Here is a 27,431-nt window from a genome sequence, read left to right on the forward strand (position 1 = left end):
CCCAGCATTCTTCCACTTAAATGCCAGCACTTGATGATTAAGTCTCAACAGGTGTGTGAAGATACACACTTCCTGTTTTACGGCGTGGGCTGGAGTTGCATCAAGCGTCGTTGGAGTCTGTAAAGGGACGATCGCGTGTTTTATAGTCTGCTAAATAAGAATCCGTCGCGTAGATGTGTGTTGCGTTGCCGAAATATGCATTTTGGAGCGATTTTGGAACGAGGGCGAGCCGTCGATGCCTTTCGACGGGCTTTGGGTGTCGAACCGAGCCCGAGGAGCTTTCAAGCTGAGCTGCATGACGAAGCCCACGTCACGTCAGCTGGGCCGAACCAAGCACAGGCAATCGCAGTCGTTTGCACACAACAAGACGCACACGCGCCGCGCTGATGCTCGCTCGTGGATCTCCCTCTTCTGATGTTTTTTTTTATTTCCACGGATCCTTTTCCCGTGGGCCACCCCCTTCGTCCCCAATAGTAGCTAGCGACCAACTTGGAGGAACCGAGATGATTTTCAAAGAAGGACTCCCCTCGGAGCGCCACCTGGAACGGATGGATGGCCAGTGATTCTCTAACCTGGTGGACCTCCAGCACGAGCTCATAGATGATCTTCACCCGTGCGACTTGGTGGCTTTGCTTCGCCGAGGAGCGTCTGGAGCCAGGCGGAAAGCAGCAGGTATGGCAGTGGCCAATATGGTGTGTTTCTCTGACGTGGAAACTTTCCTGGACTCGCACCCCGAGTTATTCGAGGACTACCTGAACCGAAAGGGCACTTATGGCATGGTGGAGAAGTGGCTGAAGAAGCACCAGGCGAAGAAGGAGGAGAAGGGGCACAAGGTGGCCGCGATCCCGGCTGCGTCGAGGGAGGACCGGGAGCGCGAGCGTGAGCGGGACCGGGGCGCCGCGCTGAGGGCCAGCTGGGCCAGCAAATGCGACGGTCTCCAGCGGAGAGCCTCGCAGAAGGAGCTGCGCAAAACTTTTGCTCGCTCCAAAGCCGTCAACGTCAACCGAACGTACGACGAGCAAGTGACCTCCAGGACCGCGGAGCCGCTGAGCAGCATGCGGCGGAGAGCCCTCCTGAGGAAGGCCAGCTCGCTGCCCCCGACCACGGCGCACATTCTGAGCGCCTTGCTGGAGTCCAGAGTCAACATCCCGCAGTACCCGTCCACGGCCGTGGATTTTAAATACTACCTGAAGGAGAACAATGAGAGGGAGTTCTTCCTGGAGCTGGTCAAAGACATCTCCAACGACTTGGACCTGACCAGCCTCAGCTACAAAATCCTGGTGTTCGTGTGCATCATGGTGGATGCAGACCGCTGCTCCCTCTTCCTGGTGGAGGGCACCGGGAACAAGAAGACGCTGGTGTCCAAGTTCTTCGACGTGCACGCGGGCACCGCCGTGTTGCCCTCCATGAACTCGGGCGAAGTGCAGGTGCCCTGGGGCAAGGGTATCATCGGATACGTGTCTGAGCATGGGGAGACGGTCAATATTCCGGATGCTTACCAGGTCTGGCCTCCAAATAACCATTCATTGCCTTCCCATTTAATATATCATAATAATATAATGCATAGTTGTGCAGGTTAGATATGATCTATATGTGGAATAGCAACAACAAAAAACATGCAACACCTAGAAAATTTTTCCCAACTGCTTCTCATATATTTATTACAGCCTTTTTTGCTCTATATTTACCCAAAATTGCCAATGATTCATAAAGGACAATCTGGAATTGATTAGGCTTCTCAAACTTTTTCCATACCAATGACACTCAAGGATATTAATTTGGCATGCATTCGCATTAACTCGTTCTCAATATCATCCTCTGTCATCTATGGAAGACTATGAAATAATTTCAGCCTGTTTTTGAACAATCTGTACATAACTAACTGTGCCTAAAATGTTCCTGGCAAATCATCCAGACTCACGCGATGTAAGTTGGTGATGGGCTCTACTTAAAAGGTTCATCGGAAAGGTGTGAACCTATTTGCAAGCTTAATGCATTATTGAAATATATTCTTTGGTTGTGTGCTATGCCTTTCCAAACTTCTTAAATTTCACCCAAAACCCTTTAAATTTGTAGAAGCTAATGCCTAAGTGCCACATTTTTCATAAACTTTTCCAATTTCTATACAGCAAGTTGACTAAAATGTATGTATGGCAAGAAATTAACTCAGTGCTTCTGTAATGTGGTCCACAGAAAACAAATTCATTCATTTTCCAAATCGCTCATCCTCACATGGGTCGCAGGAATTTGACAAATTGTGTTTTAAAAATTTCAACTCCTTAAAATTCAATAGACAAAAAACCTTTCTGGTGTAGCACTGGTTTTCTTGGCTTTTTTCCAGCCTATACATCACCATGGATAGATGAACAATAATACATTAATCTGTAAAATCTTTAATTTAGTCCATGTAAACATTGCCAAATGACTTTTTAGACCACAAAAACCTGGTACATGAAGGCAGGCAAACATTACAGCCCAATAACGCTTATGACCCGCTTGAGTTTCTTTGTTTCTATTGGTCAAAAATGTGCAAAAATATTGCCTAGAATGTGACAGTAGGCATAGTCAGTCATTTTGTAGACAAATGAGACATTTTTGTCATCTTTAGGAGTTGATCACATTCTGTCCTTGTCTTTGGTGCTCGCAGGATCGTCGTTTCAGTGATGAAGTTGACAAGCTGACGGGCTACAAGACCAAGTCGCTCTTGTGCATGCCCATTCGCAACAGCGATGGCGAGATTATCGGTGTGGCTCAAGCCATCAACAAGACCTCAAGTTTGGAACTCTTCACTGAAGATGATGAAAAGGTGAGCTTTCTATTATGTCGGGGCGACCGCTCTTGTCAATTTAACATTTGCAGACCATACCATTATTAACTCGTTTATTATACTTTGTTTGATTTTCATATGCGCTTTCCTCGCAGCTAATCATCTTGCCTGTCGGGGGGCTATTTCGTCTAAAACAATTAGGCTAAGCACACAGGCAATTCATTTTTGAAAGGTTTACATTCATTTGACTAAATTAGAATACTGAACACTGATTTTTATAATAGTTTATATGAACAATTTACTGGAAATTGTTAGTGCAGTTTCAGTTTGAACATCCTAGTGAGGATAAGCAATTCAGTAAAGGGATAAATACATTTTGTTTTTCGGCAGGATTGGTTGGTTTTTGGCCAAGAAGCTTATTAGTGCCTTACTGCTACCCACTGATATTGTCCTTTTTTAATTGCAAGGGAACCAATCTGTATTGATGGTGCTCGGATGTGTGCTACCCCCAATTAGATACCAGGATCAGAAACTCGCCCCATCTCAAGTTTTGAATATATCTTGAGAAAAATATTGTCCAAGTGAACCCTCTTAACTTGAAAAGAATTCCATCAGTCAACACATTAATATAGCAAATTAGTTTGCAATGTGTACAAGTGCCGTTGCACCTGAGATAAAAGTTAACTGGTTCCATGAGCCCAGTATCATTACACCAAGACATTTTTTCAGCAGAGCTTTGAATAAAGTGTAAAATCAATAATATGAAATTCCTGAAAATAGCTGAATTTGACGTCAAGATCTGATTTTAATGGTGTCGTATTTTCTGCACTATAATGCGCATCTAAAAGAATCCCATTCGCCTTATCTATGATGAATATGGGTTAATCATTGTATGAAATTCCCTTTAGCACAGCTCCATCTAGTTGATGTATAACACCATCCCCTACTACTACTACTGCGTTTTATAATCTGGTACGCCTTTTACCAAAAAAAATGCTATTGAAGTTGCACCTTATAGTGCTTAACAGTGTGTTTGTTGTCCAACCGTTTTCCAGTGGTATCGTTCAGAATGTTCTAGGCGCTTTGTATCTGAGCTTCTTGTATACAGCTTCAGACATTTTTTTCTTTTCATTTTATGATTGCACAACAGTTTGAGAGAAAAGCGAGTGCGGGAGCCAGATGGAAGGTTCACAAGCCTCACAAATCATGTGTGGCATTTCAAACATTCATTAGTCTCTGCTGGATTCGGGTGTTAGTGGTACATGAGCGGAACAATGCTTCTGCGGCATTATATTTTCATGCCATGTATGTTGATATGGTAGGTGTAGTAAAAGTAAAAGCAATCTCCCTCTTTTTTTTTGCTTTCAAGGCAATGAAACACTAATTAGTTCTTCCCCTGAAAGACTGCCTGTAATCTTTACTCGGAATTTCTCATTTGCGATGCAGTGCGGATATGTATAAAGTATCTGTGGTTCTGTTGAGTAACACCAAGTCGTCTGGTTTTCCGTTTGGTCCCAGTTTGAAGTGTTCTAGAATGACAGTCTTTGAGTCTTTTAATAGGTAATTGGGTTGAAAGGTGTTTGCGTTTCAATCACGAGGGTGTTGCTATTTTAACTTCTAGTTTGTAATTGTGAGTCACTCAAAAAGGACAAGTTAATTTGACTGTCATTGTTTTCAGGACTTATTTCAATGGAATCAATCTACATTTCCAAGGGGGCTCAAACTTCCAAAATGCTGTTTAGTGCTAGATCAATTCTGTTAACTGGGATACTTTCCATCATATGTCTATTTTTTCGCAATTATGACGTACATCTGATAGACTGCAGGCAGTATTTTCTCTACCTTGTTTGGATGCCGTGCTTTATAAAATGCTTAGTGGTATGAGCGTCGTTGTGGTTTCTCTGGTTTGATTCGTGCTCGTGTTGGTTGTGTCAGGGCGTAAAACGTGTGCCAAATATATCACGGATCGACCGTTTCGCTTTGATGGGTACCCGGTCGATTGGTCGCCAGTCTTTTGGTCGCCCGGGAGGTTATTGATAATTACCATTTAAATCGTTGCTCAAATTCCCTAAATACAAACTGTGAATTACTATTTAGTCATACTTAATGCCCTATTAATTATTAGGCTAAAGAAAAGCTCCAAATTTCCCGGACCTTTATTGTTTTTTGTTGGAGAACTTGTTAAGACCCTGACTGACGTACCTTCCTAAGGGGACAACTCATGTACATACAAACTCTTCTACACTCACACGTCGGCTCAGTGAAACTGCTCATGGCCATTGTTGGCTTTTATTGATGCGTAGACCGTGTTGTTTTACCTTGTTTTGTCGCCGGTCGTTTGATCGTCGGTCTTTTGGTCGCCCGTTGTCACGTTCCGGGCGACCAAAAGACCGGCGACCAATCGACCGCACACAGCTTTGAAGATTCAGTCACTTTATAACCTGCGGTATAATATTTAAGTACTAATTCACATGCGGTTAGTCGTCAGACAATATTTGCCTGGTTGCCTATTTCAGTGTACTCAAAGGTTCTTGCCAAAAGTTAGAGCTAGTATATTCCCTCAGTTGCTAGCTTTATGGATTTATTTTTCACTTCTTGTGTGCGCAGTGTTCTACTTTTGTTTGGAGGTATCAACCACAAAGCTTAATGGTTGCCAGTTAGACTGGCTCTGGGGCACTTTGGAGGTGAAAACTGCACAATTGGGAAGAAAAGAGGGTGTAAATGGAACAGTGTTGCTTTATTGCTGGTTGAGATGAATTACAATGTTGAGTGGATTTTTTTTTTTATTGTTTTAGTACCATATGTGCGCTGCATGGTTTTTCTTTCTGAACAGCAGAATCAATGAACACTAACAGATACCAAAAAAAAAGATAATTTGAATGTATTTTCTTGGCAGTTTCATAGATTTTATTTGGTAAGTCTTTGCCAAATAGAATATGTTGTCAGTTTACCACTAATAAATCAGCATAGGAATATTAGCCTTGGCATAATTATTCACACTTTACTTTCACTTTATTCATCATCATTTAATGGAACAATTTGTCATTTTTTTCTTAGCGACATCAGTGGCATACCTGAATTGTTGTTTTCCTCTCCGTGCTATGCTTTAAGTGGCTTTAGCGTTGCAGTAATAATGCACTAAAGCCCTCTATGGATGAATTAGTAATGAAAACTAATGGTGGTATTAATACACAACACCATAAACTGCAGTGATTCAGGTCTCAGTAATAAGAGAAATTGTCTTACTCTTAACTAGGTTAGGCAATAGAGCAATATGAAATGTCATTACAAACATTTTAGATTGTCTGCAATGAACATTTATTTGCATCCTGAAACTGTATACGCTATCTAAACACATGCTGGTTGGGTTTAATCCCATGCTGCTTTAATTTTGCTGTGATGATCCTCTGCAGGATGGAAGGCCTTTGGGGGGGCTTTAGTATAATGACTCAGTCTATGTATAATTGCATTGTCTTTATAAACCATTATAGCGGTGGTCTTGTGTGCATAAACCTCATTATGCAACTACATATAACGCATGTTCATTTTGAGAGGTTATTTTTTCTCACTAAGTTCTCGCTTATAAACTTTTCCAACAAAAGAAGTCAACTTCAAGTGTCTTGATAAGACGCTGCTCATTGGAGGGAAAACTTTCAGTTCAACACTCAAATATCTAAGAAAAATATCCCCATTTTATGCATAGGTCATCTTCATTTGCAAAGTTGAATTTCCTTGACCAACAATCTAAAACCTCTTAGTGAAACAATGATATTATCCCTTTGTTAAATGGTTTTGAGGCTACCTGAAAATGCTAAATTGTCTCTAGAAAATTAGTAGTGCACCATGGCAGAGATGGCCAAGCAGACAAGAACCAGTTAGTAAGTGCGCCTAAAGGGTTTCTGTCACTAACAGCAGTTTAGATCGGGTGGAGTGGCTGCTCTTGAAACCACATCTGTTGGGATCAAGTACCTTATTTTAAGACAGACTTGGGCTCAATTAAGTGAAAACGGCACTCGATGTTTTGTAAAAAAGAACAGAAGGATCACTATGCCTCTTTTGGACTGTGCCGCCTTTTCATAATGTAGCAATATCGCAAAGTCAATATCTGTACCGGCTGTACTGAGCTTCTCAAATGTTGCTAATTATCCACACACGTCAACCGCCAGTGCTTTTGAATGAAAGGTCACGATTTTGTCTCAACATCAAGCCTTGAAAAGACAGGTTTGTTGATTGAAATCATGTTGGCAAAACAACCATAAAAGTGATTCTTTGGTTAACAGCATTCACCTTCCAACAATTCTCAAAGCTCGGTTCCTGGTGAATTATTTGCTAGTTTGCATTTATGGAGATTGTTCGGAGAAATGACGACCTTATCATTTCTCACAGCATGCGTTATATAAAAGAGCCGTTTCAGAGCACCGAGTCATTGTAGGTTAGTAAGGCAGAATCTCGTCCCTGAACTTAGATTATTATTTTTTTAATCCACTCTTACTGCTGGTTAGTTCACAAGTCTCCAGGCAAAAACCTGCGTTTGTAATGCAATCTTGTAATGTGGCCTGTCTGACAAAACATAATTAGCACGAACACTGCTCTTCTTGCGTTTGCCTGTTAGTAGCACAGACCAATCCATATCCAGATTCCCAAAGCCCCCCCTTTGCTAATGAATCTTCCTCCGCTTTGCCTATTGATGACTGCTTCCGTTCCAAAGATCATTATTAGAAAATTCCAGGAGACTGCTGAAAAAGTGTAATGCATCTGTTTATTGCCCAGTAAGTATCATTCCCTTTGTCCAAAAATACCAACAAACCAAGCAGTGTAAATGATCTAATGATTTCTAATCATTGCGTCAAGTTAAATTGCTAGCGGCAATATAATTGGCAACGATCATACGGTCGGCGAAAAGGGTCATCGTGGATGAAAGACAGAAAAAAAGCATTAAACTGGTCAAAAATATTTAATATTTTACCCTTTGATAATAATGCTCGTGAACTGATTTTTTTTGGTCATACCCAAAGCGCTGCTAAACACGCAAAGTCTGTTTTTATTTTTATATTACAAAGAGGGACACATTTTAATTACTACAGTACCATATGTAGACTTCAACATGTGTTATTAAGCCCCTTTGTGCCAAATCAAATGAATGTGCATTATAAGTCAGGCACTACGGGGAGCAAGAAATGCTGTTTGATTCCATTATTTATGTATAGAATATACGAACACACATTTACTATTGTATAAGCCCAAGGCACAGTTAGTCAGACAGATCAGTCAAATGCTAAAATGTCATTGTCGATTGATGAATCCACTATTTTATGACGTCGTCCAAAGCCTTTTTTTGGCACTGATTCAAAGGGCTTTTTCTTTTTTCTACTCAAATAAAAAGTGAGCAATGTATTTTCAATCTGCTATAAAACAAGCATACGTTGACCCTAAGTTCCTATTAAGAAGTTCTCAAAAACATTAATAAAAAAAAAAAAACAAGACTAAATGTTATATTGTTGAAGAAAAATAATGTATCGTATTTTTACGACTATAAGGCGCACCACATTATAAGGTGCACGCAATGAACAACACATTTTAATTTTTTATATAAAGCACACTGGATTATAAGGCGCCCTGTCTATTTTGTGCGCCTCATAGTCGTGAAAATACGGTAATCTTTCCTGGTGCGATACAGTAACGTAGACTTTAGTTTGGTGTTGAAAGGATGACAAAGACACTCAGGTTTCTGGACTTTTGGTTTGCAGCACACGAACATGATATTGATTTTACAATAATTACACAACGTGATTGTTGAGGAATAGTCAGTTAAACGCAAAATATAAGGGTGTCAGAAGTTTCAGGTGATACGTCACGTTCAATAAGGAAAGTGCTCCACGGGCACAAAGCAGCTCTTATATTCTGGCCTGTTGCAGAATTTTGCTGAAAAAACAGATGTCAGTAATTTGGTGCCATTAGCCACTGGACATGAGCTTCACTGCGACCGCTGGTGATAATAATGGACGATAAAGCAATTTTATTTTGGTGTGTGCAGGTACTGCAGATGTACCTGCCCTTCTGTGGCATTGCCATCTCCAACGCTCAACTCTTCGCCGCCTCCAGGAAAGAATACGACAGGAGTCGGGTAAGTGACCCCGCCGCTCTTCCCTTCTTTGGAATCGGCAAAAGCGCCGCCGATGCTTGCCGATCAGGGTATTCGGACGTTTGGTCGCTCGGAAGGTTATTGATAATTACCATTTAAAATTGTTGCTCAAATTCCCTAAATACAAACTGCGAATTATTATTTTGTCATACTTAATGCCCTATAAATTATTAGGCTAAAGAAAAGCTCCAAATTTCCTGTACTTTTATTGTGTTTTGTTGGAGAACTTGTTAAGACCCTGACTGACGTAGCTTCTTAAAGGGACAACGCATATACATACAAACTCTTATACACTCACACGTCCGCTCATTGAAACTGCTTAGGGCCATTGTTGGCTTTGATTGATGCGTAGACCGTGTTGTTTTACCTTGTTTGGTCGCCGGACTTTTGGTCGCCGGACCAAACGTCCGGCGACCAAACGTCCGGTCACGGCCGATCAGATGGGCCCATTTCCAAATAGTGCTTGGAAATGCACACAATACACCACATATCTTTGAGGGAACATTATGAGATGTACTTGTTCATGCAACTCGTTCATCTGCTATGAGAGAACATTATGAGAACGCAGTTCTGTGGGAGGGGAATGATTTTTTATTTGTTTTATTTTTTTCATGTGCTTTGTATTAGATTCTCTGTACACTGCCATACATCAAGGACTTAATTCGCTTTGACTGGGGAAGCTAATCATGTCGCATTGTTCCTATGTTTTGAAACACAATGTTTCTATAGTCGAAGAAGTGGAGCTCACTGAATAGTTATTATGCTTTAGAAGACAAACTCTCCGACAGTTGTTGCAGCGCTTTCTTTGTTGGCTTCCGATATTCAGGCTCTCCTCGAGGTCGTCAACGACCTGTTTGAAGAACAGACCGACCTGGAGAAAATTGTCAGGAAGATCATGCATCGGGCTCAGACGTTGTTAAAGTGCGAGCGCTGTTCCGTTCAATTGTTGGAGGACATCGAGTCACCGGTATTGTGCCTTCGGAACGTCACATTTTGTGCGCCTGGCACGTGTTTGCTCCAAATTAGGAAAGAAATGTGGAAAGTAAATGTAGTGATTTGTCCTTTTTGAATGTTACAGGTGGTGAAGTTCACCAAGTCTTTTGAATTATTGTCACCAAAGTGCAGCGCTGATGTTGAAACAAGGTACGTTTGAGGTTTGACTCTCCAGAAAGACCTTCATTAGATGTGGCCAAATGGGAAAAAATCTACTTTTGCTTTTCATTACTTCTCTTTTCATCTGGCTAACCTTTTCTCTGCGTGTCATATTTTTCTACATTTTGCATCTCGAATCTGTAAAGCTTTCATCAATGACTGAATAAAAAGAAAGGGAAAAAAAAAACATCTTCTACTCCAGGAGTGAAGAATAACAGGCCGAGTGTGGGAGCTGTCTTTAATTTAATTTTGAGAGTTCTCGCCACCGCTGGGCATAGCTGGGTGTGGAATGATTGAATTATTGTTTAGAATGTTTTGATGAACACCTTGTAAACTGCCCACAGCATTAGGAACACTAAGATCCAATAAGATTCTCTTTTTTTTTGATAAAACACTGTGGATCAAGTATTCTCTGAACACTACATTTACTGCTCCACTATCAGTTGATAAAACACACTGAGCAATACATTGTCACGTAACATTAATCATTCCTACTTTGATAAAGTAGCGTCAGACAGGACTTCAACTGGTATTATTCTTGTTTATTTCCTAGTTTCAAGGACAGCATGGAAAAGTCTTCTTACTCTGATTGGCTCATTAACAACAGCATTGCAGAGCTGGTCGCATCCACGGGACTTCCTGTGAACATCAGCGACGCTTACCAGGATCCTCGCTTTGATGCTGAGGTAATCGTTACATTTGTTTGCATTTTTCAAAAGAGAAATGCCGTGGTTGTGCTTTGTCAGACAAGTTGATCCACTCGCTTGAGGGCAAAAATACAATTTTACAGCACAGTTTTTCCAAAATTTGACAGTAAGATCCACATTAATTTTCCAAATGTCGCATTCAAGTTTCACAAAAACCTTTCCATTCATTCCTGTTCATTTCCACCTCCATTCTGCAAAAGATGATTTCCATTGGCGGACCCGTAAACATGGTCATTATTTTTTACGGAAAACTCCTGATTAAAGCCCACTGATATGTAACAAGAGTAATTAGAGTCCATTGTCAACATTATTGGACCTGCAAAAAAATACAACTCATTATTACTCACATTTATAATAAACTCAACTATGAACAAATCTGTATTGGGTCTTATTGACCGAACCCACAAAAGTAATATTTGGCTCCCATTGACTGTCGCCCCAAAAACTCTCCATTGACATTCATTGTTTTTGACTTCACATTTAATATAAATCCCATTTGTGTAATTGAAATACAAGGTTCACTTAGCTATTTTTTATGATTTACATTTAAACACATTACGATAACAATAGACAATGGTTACTGTTTTTGAGTGTCAATAGTGTTTTTTTTTCTTTCTGCAGCTACAGTCTTAAATAGAATTCTGAGTAAATTATATGTAAATACTGAATGTTCCTGATGCAGATGGAGGACTGTCATTGTTATTAATGTATTTGCCATTATTTTTCTAGGCGGATCAGTTTTCGGACTTCCACATTCGCTCTGTGCTTTGTGTTCCTATATGGAACAGCGATCACCAAATTATTGGTAAGTCAACAATGAAAGTTCATTTCCAACTAATGTAGCATTTACTCTAAGTGCATTTTGTGTCAATGGAATCTTGTATAAGATACAAGATGCCTCCATATGAGTTCTTATGTCCATCTTTTTGTTGTGATATGCATTCATTTTCTGACCCGCTTTATCCTCACAATGTGGGCATAATTGGACACACATGATTACATTGAATTATAATTGGCCCTGTGCTCTATTTATATTGCTTCAAGACAAATTTCAGTGACGGGGTTTATATCGGAGGCTGAATGTTTGCGATTAGATCCAGTCTAAACTCGGCTTGGGTTGCCTCATTGTCCGCTTTGTATTTGTGAATTAGCCCCGCGGCCGACAGCACACTGACACTGCGATAAATCATCGATCCTTTCCCGACCCGTTGGTGGTGCTAAATACTTCTGTGAGCAGCGATAATAGCGGGCTTCAACATTTCCAACATTTCACTTAGGAAAGGATTGTTTTCATTGAGTGAAAAGGGACCGTCGTATTTGTAGAATGTGTGTGTGTCATTGTATGCACAACATTTCTTTTGTGTAGGTGTTCACGTATTTGTCAAGGACGGGAAGCAGAGTAAAAAAAAATAGGACATGATAAACAAATGAAACGAAGTGCAGTGTGTGGGTGGTACCAGAGGATCTGAAGTGAAAAAAAATGACACAAACAAATCAGCCAAAGATGATGTTCTCAATTCAATTCAAGGATACTTTGACAAAAGGAGGGTGCTGGTGTTGTCTCCCAAGGTAACTGAGCGCTCATTCAAATTGAAGTCCAACTAAATTCTTCTGTGATTACAGCAGAAATAGTGAGGTTCCCTATAGACCAAATTTGGGCCGTTCGTTAAAAGCACTAACTGTGGGAAAAACAAAGTGTTCATTATCGGCCATTAGCTTTCAATATGAATATATCTGGAAATAAAGCTTTTTAATTGAATAACTTCAGTTCTAATGAGTATTTTCGAACAAATGTTGAATGTATAAGCATGTGAATATATTTAATATTCTTTTCAAATGAGTGGATTTTGTTTTATTTATAAAATTGTTGACATTTTTACTCTGTGAGGTTCCCAGTAGTCCTTGCTCCTCACATCATCCTTCACATTTCTTGTTTTTTCATCGATTTCTGCAACATTTTCCAGGCAGTTCTGTAGCCACAACAAACTTCAATCTGGCCTTTTTAGCTCCTCACCGATTGTGCCTTCCGTTTTGTTAAACACGCCGAGCCCGTAAACTGTCACACAGTAGGACGTGCCATGATTAAACATAATGAAATCACTACAATACATTTTACAAGGGGCCCCAAGCAGCCATTTAGTTTGCTAGTCACAGTGGGCACTGATCATAAAATTAAGAAGATAATGTATTGGATGGGTAAATTACTACAAATTTTAATATCATATCGCAACAAACATTTCCTGCTCATTAGAATGTACAAATATTACACATCAATGAGCAATACTGTTAAACATGTACTAATGTTAACAAAACATGACCTAAACAAGGCAATCCAGAGTTTACTGAAGAAGATTTCCTATTTTAATCCAACATGCCATGAATTGCAAGCTCTTATTTTCAGATAAAATGTTGAGACATTTTTTGTTGTTGTTGTTTGAAGCTTTGCTAAAGTTTTCCCAGGTCACTGTGCAAATTACCCTTCCGTTTTAGTTAGTGGGAACATGGCAAAAATCCAACTGCAGTCCACTGTCATAATGTGCAAAGTGCATAACATTTTTGATACTTGGGGCTCTCTCCCGGACCAATCAAATGGCACTTCAGGGAGTGCATAGGCGCTTCCCTTTAGACCAAAGCCAAGCTCCAACAGTCCCCTTGAATTTAATCAATAAATCACCAGTAACTGCTTACACTGCCAGTTACAAATTGCTTGGCCCATTTATCAAATTGTACAGAGGCTGATAAACTTCTCACCTCATTGAACAAGAACGTGCCCTCTACGGTATATCCACTTATCATTAGCATAACGCTTGCTTTTTAACATTAAACTGTGCGTTGTGCTGTTTGTTGAGTTGTTTTTGTGGTCCCGATTGATTGGAGACTTAAAGTGGACAGATGAGAATGAAATTAATTCAATATTATTTTATGCATGCCATCTCCAGGGCCCTTTGCAGATCTTTTTTGGTGACATGGTCATCAAAGTAATTGATTTCGAACTTCTTGTTGCCTGTACGCAACGAGTTAGCCAGTAGAGGGTGCTCAAGTTATTTGTGAACTTGAGCTTTTGGCCAACTACGTAACTATGCAAAGATTTTACAGGTTTCCACAAAGTCTGGGTACATAGGAGATTTCACTGTTTTATTTATCACATTCCATGGAGTTCACCTGAATTTTTAAAGCACATTAAATGATGCATTGAACTTGGTGAAAATCATGTTTAAAATATTATTACCATTACAACTGAATGAAGTTTGAGATGTTTTTTTTTTTAAATCATCTACCCTTACCTTGAAGGAAGAAAGAAAAAATAATCTATATATGCAAATAACGTATTTGGCTGGACCATTTTAGATACTTCCATTTGATTGGCTAAAATATAAAGCAGTACTGGCATTTAAAAATGTGTACTAATGGCTATATTGCCCTTCCCATTATTTACATTTATCATTATTTACATTTTTCTCAACTATCTCACACCATGTAAAATTAAATTCTGTGTATTTATATTTTATCAAACAAGAGTCTTTCCGCTTGGAGTCACTTGGCCAAGGTCTTGTTTTGCACTTGAAATGACATCACAGCTTTAGCACATTTGACTGACACACTTTAAAGCGTATACTATTTACTGTTTATTATGACCCGTGAAACACCACAACAATATCCATCAATGGAATATTCCTTTTAGTGTGTTTTCTACTTTAATTAGGCTACGAGAGAAGCCAGTTAAATACACCAAAGGCATCGCTCCCTCTGTGTTATTGTTGACATTATTAATGGAATATTCATTTTGCACTTGTCCTTTGCACTAGCGCGTACAAATTCACAACCTGAATTTATGCAAAAATCTATCTTAATTATTCTTGGGAACATCATTTGTGGCATAATCCAGGTTTGATCAAAGAGGCCATTTTATCTTATTTCTCCTTGGATTTTTTTCGAACAGGTGTGGCTCAAGTGTTGAATCGCCTTGATGGGAAACCGTTTGATGACGAGGACCAGCGTCTTTTTGAGGTATGGCTCTCTGCCTCATTAATATTTCATTTCATCAGTGGTCGGACTTGTTTTGATATGTCATTATTTTTATTTTTTCAGGCGTTTGTCATCTTTTGTGGCCTGGGAATCAACAACACTATCATGTATGACCAGGTGAAGAAGTCCTGGGCCAAGCAATCCGTGGCTCTAGATGTAAGAATGCCAGTCAATCGTAGATTTTCCTGTGCCGTAGTGTGGGTGTCTGTGGGTGTAAAGTGGAATGAACTCAATCCCAGGGAAACAGAAAAAACAGGAACGGCAGGGGTACTCAAAAGGTTTTAGTCAAAGAGACTGAAAACGAAGTGCAAACAACAGCCGGGAAACCAAAAACAAAAAGATGAAACATACTCTGACGCACACCTAACACTAAACTAATTCTGGGTGTTTTTTTCTACTCAGAATTATTGTTTAGTCAGATATTTTTCCTGACAAAATGTGCTAATCTCGGTGTGGATCTTTTAGGGGAACGTTAATGAGAGGTTGAGCAAAGAAATCCCTCATCTCCCCTTTTTTCGTAACCATTAGGGGTTGAACAACAAAGTATTTTTTTGTAGTCGACTGTAACGTGATGAAAGTTGGGTCGAAATAGATTAATCATTGGTATCACACTGTAAAGATATCTACATTTTATTTTTGTAGAGGAATGGTGATACCACAATGAATTAATGTGTAGCATTGCCAAATAATGATCACACGTGAGCCACTGCAGGTCTGCGGAAGATATTTATCTCTGCTAATAAAGGAAACATGACAAATGAAATCAAGGTTGACATAGGCGCTCACTTGGAGGCGAGACTCTCTCAACCAAAGCAGTGTCATGCTAATGTGCAGCCATCCCCCCACTCAGCGACTCACTGCCAACTTTAATGAATTGAAAAATTGAATGTGTGTCTCTGGTGTCATTATTTTTCAGGTGCTTTCCTACCACGCCACTTGCTCCAAGACTGAAGTCGACAAATTCAAGGTAAATGTCATTTACTACAGTAGTATAGCAGTAATGAACCTTGTACTACAACTGTTTGGTTTAAAAAAAGACACACAAAAAAACATTATACAGCTACGTGCCTTGGTTTGTTTTTCTGCTGCTCAGTCAGATGATGAAAAAGGTACCAGAACCATGAACCTTGGTAGTGGCATTGAGAGTAGGCCAAGGGAAAAACCCATTATTTTTTCAGGAAGGTACATACGGGAACTCGTTAGACTTTCCTGCGCATTGTTGGATATTTTAACCCCCCCTCATTAAATTTTACATGTATCTTTAAAACAGGTACTATGCTTTATTTCGTTGGTGCAGACTTTGCAGGTATATCGTCATAGCCTATTTTTTCATAGCCTATTTTTCATTGAAGTTCATTTGATCAGTTTTCTGGTTGAAAATGTGCCGGTCGATGCCCACCCGACGACACCCCCACATCTTACTGCTATGAATTCAAATATCAAAATATTTTTTGCACTAGACTGCCAACAGACACAGGCAGTTAGTTACATTTATTAGCCTAGAAACATGGAAAAAGTGTAAGTTTGATTCTAAAAGCTTGTCTTGACCATAGGGTGGTAGTTTAAAACAGTCATGCAGTAAAAAAAACTTGAATTTAACTACTGTGACTTGAGAATATGCAGTGATATTAGATCTTTTCCCACAAAAGATAAAGAATATTGCTGTCCTTAAAGCATTATACCATCACCCCATAGATGCTATTCCTTAGCCAGTCTGTTATTTCATATATTTTAGCATTGCAATAGATATGAAGGCTAAGCATAGCAATATTACATTTTAATTGAATGGAAAATCCAAATGCATCTATAGCCAATTTTCTTATGCCTCTATTATGTATGAGAATGTACAATTGTTTATATGGCATGCAATTAACTTTTTTAATAAGTTATTTTTCACGAGATGATAATCTCACATTAATTACTTTCATGGAACCAGACAAAGGATTATAAATAGATGCGCACTTTACCTTTACAATTTTTAGCCCATTGACTACATGAGTATAGAGATTTCCGAATTAAAAAATAAAGCAGTCACAGAATATGTAACGTAAACACCAATTAATATACATTTGCTATATTCATTCATTATAAAATGGAAAAAATATTTTACATTTTTAATTGGCCTGACATTTGTGAAATATAGATATGACCTATTTTCCCCGCAGTTCCAAGTGAAGCATGTTCCCGTGTGACCATTACAGCAAAATAGGCGCCCACCTCACCCGTCACCCCCACCCCCACCCCCACCCCCACCCCTCACTGCCTGCCTGTGTGATCTCTTCAGCAATGTGCTCTCCATCGTCACACCACCCCGAGCCGCCGCCACCACAACCCCCTTCTTTCATAACTGCTCTACATATGGATTCTTACTGAGTGCGCTTATCTGCAAGAGCCGCTGGTGTCAGTAAAAAAAAAAAGATTGACTTTTCTGAAGAACCGTAGAGAGTAAGAGAGATCAAAATACATTAACAGTAGTGCAGGAATTGGTGGTTGAGGAAAAAAACTCAAATACATATACAGTGCTACCTCTGCTTACAAAATTAATTGATTCCTGAAGTGGTTTTGTGCCTTGATTTTAGTTTTTGTAAATAAATACCTGCATATTTTGTATGTAGAAACGTTCGTAAGTGGTACTCCAAACATTTGCAGGACCACTTTGATTTACTAAAATGGTATAGATGCATTACATGATCATCTAAATTGTGAAGAGAGCGAAAGAAACATTTGTTAGACCACACTTCACTATGAATAGGATTAATTGGGATCATTTATGTAAAATGCTTGACTAACAATGTCGCATTTTGTTTCTAATCATCCGCAAAAGCACACAGTGTAATATGGTTTTAAGGCCCCCTCATTATTGTGAGCCCTCAACGCATCCTTTGACCTCCGCAGCCTCTGAACTCATTTCCTCTTTCCCTCTGGGTGTTCTGCACTTCTGTTCCAGGCCGTCAACATTCCCCTGGTGTGCGAACTGGGAATTGACAAGCTCTCCTTTGACGATTTTTCCCTGGACGTTGACGCCATGATAACAGCTGCGCTGAGGATGTTCATGGAGCTGGGAATGGTTCCTAAATTTAAGATCGACTATGAGGTGAGGATTTGGGGAAAAAATATAAACAAACGAAATTTGCACTTATGTATATGCACAGACAGACCCTAGCAGTATCATTGCAGCCTTGTAAAACTTCATTATTTTGAAAAAAAAAACCATACAAAATGTCACCTATTGCCTCTTTTCTTGCACGTGACAGACTGTTGTCATGTTCCCTAAAATCCAGGGCTAGAACAAACTAAAGCTTCTGTGCTGGCGTAAATATTATCTACAAAAACTGACTTATAGTTTTAACCACAATTTTACTTAAGGTTTTATCAATACGGCACTAAAATACTGGTGTCTGCGAATACGCAGACAAAACACTTTTTATTTTTTACACCACGGGTATTGGTACAATATTGGCATATGCTCATATCGGCGGCTGAAAAATGATGTCCAAAATGAAAAATATCGTTTTGATTTCATCCCGAATCCAATTATTTTACTGAAATAACAAAATTACCGCCACTGGAAGTTGCCTTGCCGCCAGCAAATAGCTCGGTAGGGTGTACTTCTCTTGCTGCAAAAGGCAGCCCGCGAATGAGGGCGTATTGACTCGGCGCCGCTATTAGCACTTACTGTGGAACAGCACCCATGACATTCGCTTCCCTCTTTTAAATCTTTTTTATCTTCTTGCCCCCTTTGAGCAACTAAAAATGGCACTACCAGGGTGTCTATCCTGCTTTGGCAACTTTTCTTTTACGCTCCGTCCCGTGTGAGCAAACATGTCTTTTCTCATGTTGAGTCAACTGCACCACAAGGTGCATTTAAAAGCTCCTCCAACAAAACCGTTCCAAAATGATTACTTCGATTAACCGCCGGAAGCAAAAATGAAAGCAACAGACCACCAAAATATAATACGAATAGTACAAAGGAGGTGTCAGAGAACCACTAATTATTAATATTTTGAACATGTGTTTTACTCAGTGGGTCGAGTTAAGTATTATCATAGGTAATATGGATTTTTAGGAGGCTCAGTTTCCTGTTCTTGTATTGCATTTTACATGGTTTTTCATGGTTTCTGCCACCATAGCCTGACACCAGTGGTAATACGAGGGGCATGGAGTCCTCGCTGAAGGCTTGAATAATAAACGCGAGGTCGACAAATGCTAAAACTCTCACTTATCTTCTCCTGCAATGGCCTTTGTTTACTTTCCAGACTCTGTGCAGATGGCTGCTGACTGTCAGGAAAAACTACCGCATGGTTCTGTACCACAATTGGAGACATGCCTTCAACGTGTGCCAATGCATGTTCGCAATGCTGACGGTAAATGCTGTTGCTTTAAGGTTCCTTTTCCTAATCAGATTCTAGTTTAATTCCATATGTACAATATGAATGAGCTACAAAGTCAGGCAGAACAACCCCATTGGCCAGTTCTGGCCCGGGGGCCCTATGTTTGACACACATTTTTTTTGTCAAAGGAACCAACAGACAATGTTGATGATGACACTGTTTAGTTTAGTCGAAATTTTAATTATAGGTTTATCCATTTTCAAGCAAATCAAGTAAGGGGATAGAATATTATTGACATGCATTAAAGTGGAAGGTATAGTAAGTATATTGTCTTGTGAATTTTCTACAAACAATTATTCAATTCTCGTGAGGACTGCATATAGAAACTTTTTGGTGTGCAAATGTTAATGGGGGAAATGCAATCACTTTATCATTGATCAACAGTGAAGGGATGCTTGGGAATTCATGCACGCACTGAGAAAATCTATGACAGGATTTCATAACATGGCAGAGTAAAATGTGTTTATTTAACATGCATCGATAGCTAAAATGCCATTTTTTTTAAATTACAAATTCTACAGCTTAATGGATGTCACTGAAAGCAGCTTTGTGCCCCCCACCAACATTTTCACCTTTTTGACAATTTTGTTATGTTTTTAATTATTTTTCTTAGTCAAAACTAATTAGCAGGACCTTGCCCTTTTAGTCGGTAATTAACCATGCTAATTAAATCTAGCCAATATAAAACGTGTGCAATGAGCGGAAAGCTTTGGTTCATGTCATAGAATATTTTATTTGACGCCGAGGTTTTTTTTCTTTTTATATGACCAGTTATTTATTTGCTTTGTATTTCTAACACGCTCATGTCACATTACTATTAATTGCTCAGCAAACATTTTTGGATGTGATTTTATAATCTTCCAACCAGACGGCTGGCTTCCAGGAGACGCTGACTGAAGTGGAGATCTTAGCGCTTATCGTGGGTTGCGTGTGTCACGATTTGGACCACCGGGGTACCAACAATGCCTTCCAGGCCAAGTAAGTGTCTCATCTCTGCTGTGTTGGGTGTCGTATTGCCATCTGTGGCAAACAGAGCGGTAAAACTGTTTATTTGCTTTTTATTCAAAAATATTCTTTCTCTAGTATTTGTATTTTCACCTGTTGTAGGTGAGCCTGGACCATAAATCTTATGATGAATGGGTGTTCATTGTACTAAGTGTTGCTGAGGATGTGTTATGTAAATGATATACGCACACGCTCATATTTCATAAGCTTGCGTAATCTAATGACAGCCAATGCAACATCTATATCATAAATTCAGCCTCTACAATCATACTAATAATACTCATTGTCGGCGAGTTAGAGTATTCATTTACATTATTGTTTGTTATTGTGTTAGACATTATATAATTCCCTTGACTGTAATTCAATACACAAGCTGCAAAATTAGAATGGGCTCATTATAATGCAGTGGAGTTCATTTTACTTTTTTTTTGCATTTGTTTACTCCAACGAGTGACGATTCCTTTTGAAAGCAAAACATTTAAACAAACGGACAAAAATAAATGTTAAAGATGAAATGGTGAAAGTAAATGTTGTTTCCAGGACCGGCTCGGCTCTGTCTCTGCTTTACGGAACCTCAGCTACGCTTGAGCATCACCACTTCAACCACGCTGTCATGATCCTGCAAAGCGAGGTAAGCTTGCTTTTGGCTTACTTTGTTCTTGTTGTTTTTCCTCTGCTGTTATGCAGTGCCCCAGATGTTCCTCTCGAGCCAGTGGCTTCACAAGCAACTCCACATTTGCTTCCATTTACACTTAGTGTGGCGTAGCCTTGACATTTGCGGTTCCCACAGGAAGAAACTCATCTTTGACATGATGTTTCCCAACAAACAATAATAATGATGATAATGGTTGAAAGGAGAAAATGACTTCTCATCATCACGTTGGCAGCTGGAGCAAATAGAAAGCAGCATAATGTGCAGCATTCTAGTTTAGTAATAGTTCATAACTGCAGCCGTCATTTATTTCTTTTTCCAGTCTATTTTCATTAACAAATATAGTTGATGCGCCTGAAGGCAAACATGTGGCCACTGTAATAATATGTGACGCCAGTAAACAAATAGCTTATGTTGCCTTCAAATCAATGCAATTACTGGGGTGATAGATTTAGTGGTAATTGGTTGGGCAATAGAAAGACATTTTATCAGGTGAGTAGTTTTTTTGTTGTTGTTCTAATTAAAGACAGAAGCAGAGGCTTAGTTGCTGCTTTCATTATGCTGACAATACACTACGCTGACAAATGTTTTCTCCTGGTACTACTTTTGAACTAGCTCTATCCTATTAGCATATAAATTAATAGGGTAGCTAATTCAAAGAAAAGGCTCAAGTTTAGAAACGGCTAGCTTGCATGAACTATTTATTATAATATACATTTTTGCATATGAGTCCCTCCCAATGCGTAACTAACTCTGCGGCTCCTCTGTTTTTCTATAACACTATAAAAATATACAACTGCGTTTTGAATGAAGGTGGGAGTAAACCTATTGTGGCAAAACTTTGAAATTGATCACATTAAAACATACAATTGGAATACTTGATGATTATTTAATGATGCTGTTGTACTGATGACAATTCACTCTTGTGGCAGCAATTTGCTCCTGTCAATGGTAAATCAAATCAAAAAGTTGGACTTCATTAAAAAAAATATGTATACCAAAAGCAGACAAGCCCATTTCATCCAAAATGAAAAAGACAGTCAAAATGAAACCGACAAATCCAAAGTAGTGTCATCTCTATTGACGCCAATTACAAGCCCGTGCATATTTAGACTTTACATACTCTTCATCTCTTCAAACATGTGTTCATAATTTGTAGTCCATAAATCCTATTCCTAGCCAAACTATTTTAATGCATCTTATAGTCCGTACAATACAGTACCTTTAAATTTAAAACCAAGCGGGGAAAGTCATATTTTACTAAGTTCAATGCTTTTGTGTTTGAACTCTAAGTTGGCAAATTTAGATACAATCTGCTGTGCCTGTCTTTGTGAGTTTTGATTGAATCTAAATATATTGTGTGACTTGACTTCCCAGGGTCACAACATTTTCTCCAACCTCTCATCCACCGAGTACAGCAACCTCATGCAACTACTCAAACAGTCTATTCTGGCCACAGACCTCACTCTTTACTTTGAGTAAGTTTTCCATCTTATTTCAAATGAAAAGGCTATTTATTTCACATTGACCGAGTTTTGCACTTGTTCTTATTTTGGTTCACATTGCCCCCTAACGGATATTACTTGTCTTACACTCGCCTTCAGAAACAGAAGCACGTTTTTTGAGCTGGTCAACAAAGGGGAGTACAACTGGAATGTGAAGGCCCACAGAGACATGTGCAGGTGACTTCTGCGTGAAAAAAAATGTGCCAAAAATTGAAATATGGAACAGATAAACACAGGCTGTCCTCGTCCATGATAGGTCGATGATGATGACAGCATGCGATCTTGGAGCTGTCACCAAGCCCTGGGAGATATCCCGCAAGGTGAGCCGTTTTGGGGTCGCCAGAGACCCCATAGTGTTTTCATCCCACTTTTTGTTGCAGGTGGCCGAATTGGTGACCAGCGAGTTTTTTGAGCAAGGTGACAGGGAGCGATCGGAGCTCAAGCTCACACCTTCGGTAAGTCATTTCCTTCGCTTATATTATGTACATGTATATTGGATCATAGCTTCCAAAATTCCAAATTACCAACACTGTAATTAAACTATTTAATTCTAAGTTCTGATTCAAATTCTATAAATGTCAAAGTGAGGAAATGTACATTCTGAACTCTTGGCACACCACAAAGAGACCAAAAATTGCTTATTCCTTCCAAACCCCCATTAGCATTCTACTCTAGTTTCTTGCGGACTCATCTAATGCGTCATTTTTTTGTATTTGCTTCACTCTGAGCTGCTGATGTTTTATGAATACATCTGACTGTTTGATTATGAGGCTTTGAAGGCCAGCTCTTTTTTTTTTTCTAAACCATTTTCTAGGAGTGCAAATCTACATAGACATTTCTCTAGGCCAATGGCAACCTTTTTCTTTTTTAAATGTGCAATTAAGTACAATGACTAATCAAGCCAGGCCATATTGCCCCAGTGTGCAGCCCCCCTCAACCCAACCCCCATGTCAACCTTGTACTGTTTAAGGCGTGGGAGTCAGAAATGAAATATTAACTTCTGCAGTGAGTTGTAGTCGCTATCTCTGAAGTGCAGCCTCTTGGTAAATGCAGCAGAAGAAAGAAAAGGTGGCAGAGAAAGAAAAAAAGAGAATAATTATTTTTGTTGCAGTAATGCCGCTTGGACGTTTGCATCCCTATGAGACAAAATTGGAAAAAAGCCTGCTTAGTCTCGTGTTTGTCTTTTAGGCAATTTTTGACCGGAATAGAAAAGACGAACTGCCTGGTCTTCAATTGGAGTGGATTGACGGAATTTGCGCCCCACTTTATGAGGTAAGTTTGTCAAACTGGGGGGAAAAAAAATACAAAAACGGGACTTCTTATACCTATGTCCAAAGAGTGTAAATCCTTCCCATCGTTCTTCATCCGCTGGCCCCGTAAAAATATCTGGGCTGCCCAAGAAGCTTGAGTTCAGCCTACATTATGTTGCACTACTCAGTTAGCAGCACTAGAGGGAGCTTGTAGCTCAGGGGTCAAAATCGCAAATCATGTAATCAATCAATCCATGTAAAAATGGAGCTGTTTCCGTAGCGCTCATACTCATCCGGGGCCGCGGGGTTGCCGTAAGCGGGGGCCGATCGCAGGGCACAAGGAGACAAACAACCATTCACGGGTACTCGGTCGTTTGGTCGCTGGTCTTTTGGTCGCCTAGAAGGTTATTGATAATTACCATTTAAACCGTTGCTCAAATTCCCTAAATACAAACTGCGAATTATACTCTTATACACTCACACGTCCGCTCAGTGAAACTGCTCCGGGCCATTGTTGGCTTTTATTGATGCGTAGACTGTGTTGTTTTACCCTTTTTTGGTCGTCGGTCTTTTGGTCGTCGGTCTTTTGGTCGCCCGTTGTTTGGGTCCGGGCGACCAAAAGACCGGCGACCAAAAGACGGGCGACCAAACGACCGCACACGCCATTCACGCTCACACTCATGCCTAGGGGCAATTTAGAGTGTTCAACTAGCCTACCATGCATGTTTTTGAAATGTGGGAGGAAACGGGGACACCCGACAAAAATATCTAGCCCAATCTGATTCCGATTCGCAGATGAGTATAGACGGATTTTATTTCTGAAAACGGCCCTCAGAGGAATTAGTCTGGACGGGCCTGGTTTAAAATCGCCTTGGGCTGGATATCAAAGAAGCCTGTTAGGACGGACGGACTGTAGATTTTCTTTTCATGACCGCACTGCGGTATTGCTCGCAAGTACTGCAAGTACTGCTACAGTCCATCTCTGCGAGGCAGAATGTGAGAGAATGCGCGTTTGCCAATGACGTCAATGAACCAGGCGGCCTCGCCCCCCGTTGTGTGGGCAACCGAAGGCGTGTGGAGGCGAAGCAGGCGAGACGGGATGCGGAGCACGCGCGGCCGTCACAAGCGCCCAACGCCAATCCCACCCCCTGTCGCGTTTATTCAATTAGGCGCTAAGAACACATTGGGATTTTTGTGTTCAGAAGCATCAAAGCGGACGCGTTACCTGCGCGGGGGTGTTTGGTGGCTGACGTTGGGTCGCAGATGCTGATGCGCACCGCCCGCCAATTAAATTGGGGAGGGAGATGTGAGGCGCTGGAACATTTCTTTCTTGATCTTATGCTGCAAGAACCGTCTCATAATAAACATACACACACGTGTGAACTACACTTGTTTTATTATTATTATTTTTAAAAAATGAATGCAGAATTAAGAAAGCCCCACAAAACTATATTTATACACCATATACTATATAAACATGCATTTTGAATAATACATTTAGTAATATGTATATATTTTTCATTTCTATTGATTTTAGTCATCCATATGGCTGCAGTGAATTATTTGTTATTCCTTTTAATGGTAGTTTTTATTTATTGCAGTTAATCTTTCTTTTTTTTTACTGATTGTAGTTCTCATGATTTCATGTTTTCTTTAACAATAATAACTGCTGTTGCAATAAAAAAAATCTTATTTTCCTTTGTGTCCAGACTCTGGTCAAGGTTAATCCTAAACTCAAGCCCATGCTGGAGATGATCCAAGTAAACCGGTCCAAATGGGAGGAGCTCAACGAAAAGCGGCAACACGAACACGGCGGTCCTGACCCGGTGCAGCCCGCCAACTCCCCCTGCCGGAGCAAGCGCACAGACCGCTCGGCCTCTGAACCGGTTGGTTAGTGACTCTTACCTTAAGATCTCTGCTCCTCTTTTGGGGTCCTCGGCCCTTTTTTGCTCCGACGAGCGAGCTAGAAATGCTCCGCGAGCTACGCTAGTACGTCGGCGGCCGAGCCGAGTACGCCCTTTCGCACGTGGAGGCGCGGGATGCCAAAATGGAGAATGTCAAGGATGATGTCTGTAAATGTGTACATACTGTAAGCTGCTGGGGACCGTGTTGCGTTCAAGTGATGTGACCAAGCCGAAGTTTGTCGGAGTGGGCGCGCTTGCTCCGCCTCTTCCCCTCCTGTGCCTTGTTTTAAAGATTGCATGGGCTCCTTTTACATGAACACTGTGGAAAATGGCACCTGTGATGGAGTTGTTGTTGTTATTGTTGTTTTGTTGGCCGTTATATTCCTAATACTCCCTAACATCAAGTATAATTGCCTATAAATATGCCAGCCTCATGGTGGTGGCAAAGCACTACTTTGGTCTCAATCAGGCGTGTCCAAACTACTCCCTCTTTGATGGGCTGGCAGCAAATGAGGAAAAGATCATTAAATGAAATGCCCTACACAAGTATCTGAAATTCATCCTATATTCTGTTGCACTTCTCAGTTTTAACACGAGATGGAGCCAGTCACTTAAACGGTGCCTCTTTAATAGCCAAGTATTGAAATCAAAATGTGCCAAAATAAGTTGTAAAATGTGTTTTTAGCTTGTTAAAAAAAACACTTGTATCCCCCAATTTTAGTTTTCATGTTTTACCGCGTGAACATTGGAATCTTTTAAACCAAGTTATTTCTTTTTAAAACATCATTTTCCAAATGCTACCAGTGAAATGGTTGAATTTGCAATCATGATGGTATATAAAAGTCAAACTGTTTAATACAGGACCCGACCTTATCTCGCAAACTGAGGAAATATTCACACGCACACACACGAACACAATGTGCCTTGATGACGTTGCTGTGTATTTCTGCTCAAGTAAGCCATTTAATCTTACGGAATAATTCTTGGAAACGGTGTTATATCTCGGAAAACAGTTACAGCCCTTCTCGTTAACTCTTTTGACAGAGTTTCAAGTCCACGGATGACTGACTGACTGACTCCCACTTTAGTGGTACTCAAGTCCTCATTGGGTCACGAGCCACTAATTTTGCCTTTGACGTGTGTTGTATTTTCGCGGCATTCCTTTTTGAAATATGTGACCTTGTGCCAGGCATGGTTTTTAATATCTTTTCATGGGACAACTTTTAAGTGGCATGTTTTTAAAGACTTCTGTGTTGCATTTACAGATGATGTAGCGACCACGGGACCGTAACAAATACCTCGGATTTCCACACAGATGCATGTCGTCAATTGTACTGCATGAGATTGTGGTAACTATGAATATCATTGTTCTATTTTTCTATCTTATCCCCACCACTATTCCTGTCTCTCTTTTTTTTTCTTTTGAGATGTAAGTCACATGAAGTGAGGTGTTTCTTTTCTTTGGGGGTTTTCTGACTTATGGGATGAGAGAAAAAGCCCTGGCATGATGAAAAATTGCAATGTTTCTGACTTTCTGTGCGCCACTTTGAATAAACATGATGCTGCTACGTAGATTGGCCTTTGCTGACTTGATTTTTGCAGTCACGCGCTGCCCTCGTGTGGACAGAATTTTACACGCACCTTAAAACGTGAACGCCCAAAAAATTATGCAAAAAAAAAAAAAAACTAAAAAAACGGGTAGCATCATGTCATAGACTTTTCCCCACCAATCTAAGTATATGCATTTGTTAGATAAAAGTCATGTCAATTCATTGGCTGAATAGGTGTCCAATCCATATTGACTGGGAGGGTCGGCAGCAGTGAAATTGGAATTGGACGTCGAACGCTGTCAGCGGTTGGGAACGGGTGAGGAGCATTTTGTATTTTCTGTCTGCGATTAATGAATGCTATTCTGCCGTGTTCACATTCA

At 40.1% G+C, this 27,431-nt stretch overlaps 1 protein-coding gene across 2 annotated transcripts; it reads left to right on the forward strand.

The window, feature by feature from the left end:
- pde11a (phosphodiesterase 11a) lies at positions 1-27,073 on the forward strand. Of its 2 annotated transcripts, none has more exons than XM_077617285.1 (21): positions 1-1,502; positions 2,648-2,806; positions 8,802-8,891; positions 9,736-9,876; positions 9,988-10,052; positions 10,615-10,747; positions 11,498-11,573; positions 14,709-14,776; positions 14,858-14,950; positions 15,711-15,761; positions 17,742-17,888; positions 19,051-19,158; positions 20,054-20,163; positions 20,731-20,821; positions 22,220-22,320; positions 22,447-22,524; positions 22,604-22,667; positions 22,728-22,802; positions 23,536-23,619; positions 25,307-25,483; positions 26,767-27,073. In XM_077617285.1, exons 1-21 carry the CDS (start codon positions 675-677, stop codon positions 26,773-26,775), a joined length of 2,748 nt encoding a protein of 915 aa, XP_077473411.1. In that variant the 5' UTR covers positions 1-674; the 3' UTR covers positions 26,776-27,073. The 2 variants fall into 2 exon arrangements, with proteins under 2 accessions (XP_077473411.1, XP_077473410.1); XM_077617284.1 differs by having other exon boundaries at positions 2-1,502; positions 25,307-25,487.
- Positions 27,074-27,431: the final 358 nt, after the last annotated feature.

Source organism: Stigmatopora argus, chromosome 13 (genome assembly GCF_051989625.1).
Source record: "Stigmatopora argus isolate UIUO_Sarg chromosome 13, RoL_Sarg_1.0, whole genome shotgun sequence".
NCBI classification, from domain to species: domain Eukaryota; kingdom Metazoa; phylum Chordata; class Actinopteri; order Syngnathiformes; family Syngnathidae; genus Stigmatopora; species Stigmatopora argus.

What these genes read in the sequence shown, in the direction of transcription:
- pde11a (XM_077617284.1), top strand. Translation starts at nt 675, where the DNA reads ATGGCAGTGGCCAATATGGTGTGTTTCTCTGACGTGGAAACTTTCCTG. An exon ending in GCCCACAGAGACATGTGCAG is followed by an intron (nt 22,525 to 22,603) that starts GTGACTTCTGCG and finishes CGTCCATGATAG; the next exon opens with GTCGATGATGATGACAGCAT. An exon ending in CTCGGCCTCTGAACCGGTTG is followed by an intron (nt 25,488 to 26,766) that starts GTTAGTGACTCT and finishes TTGCATTTACAG; the next exon opens with ATGATGTAGCGACCACGGGA.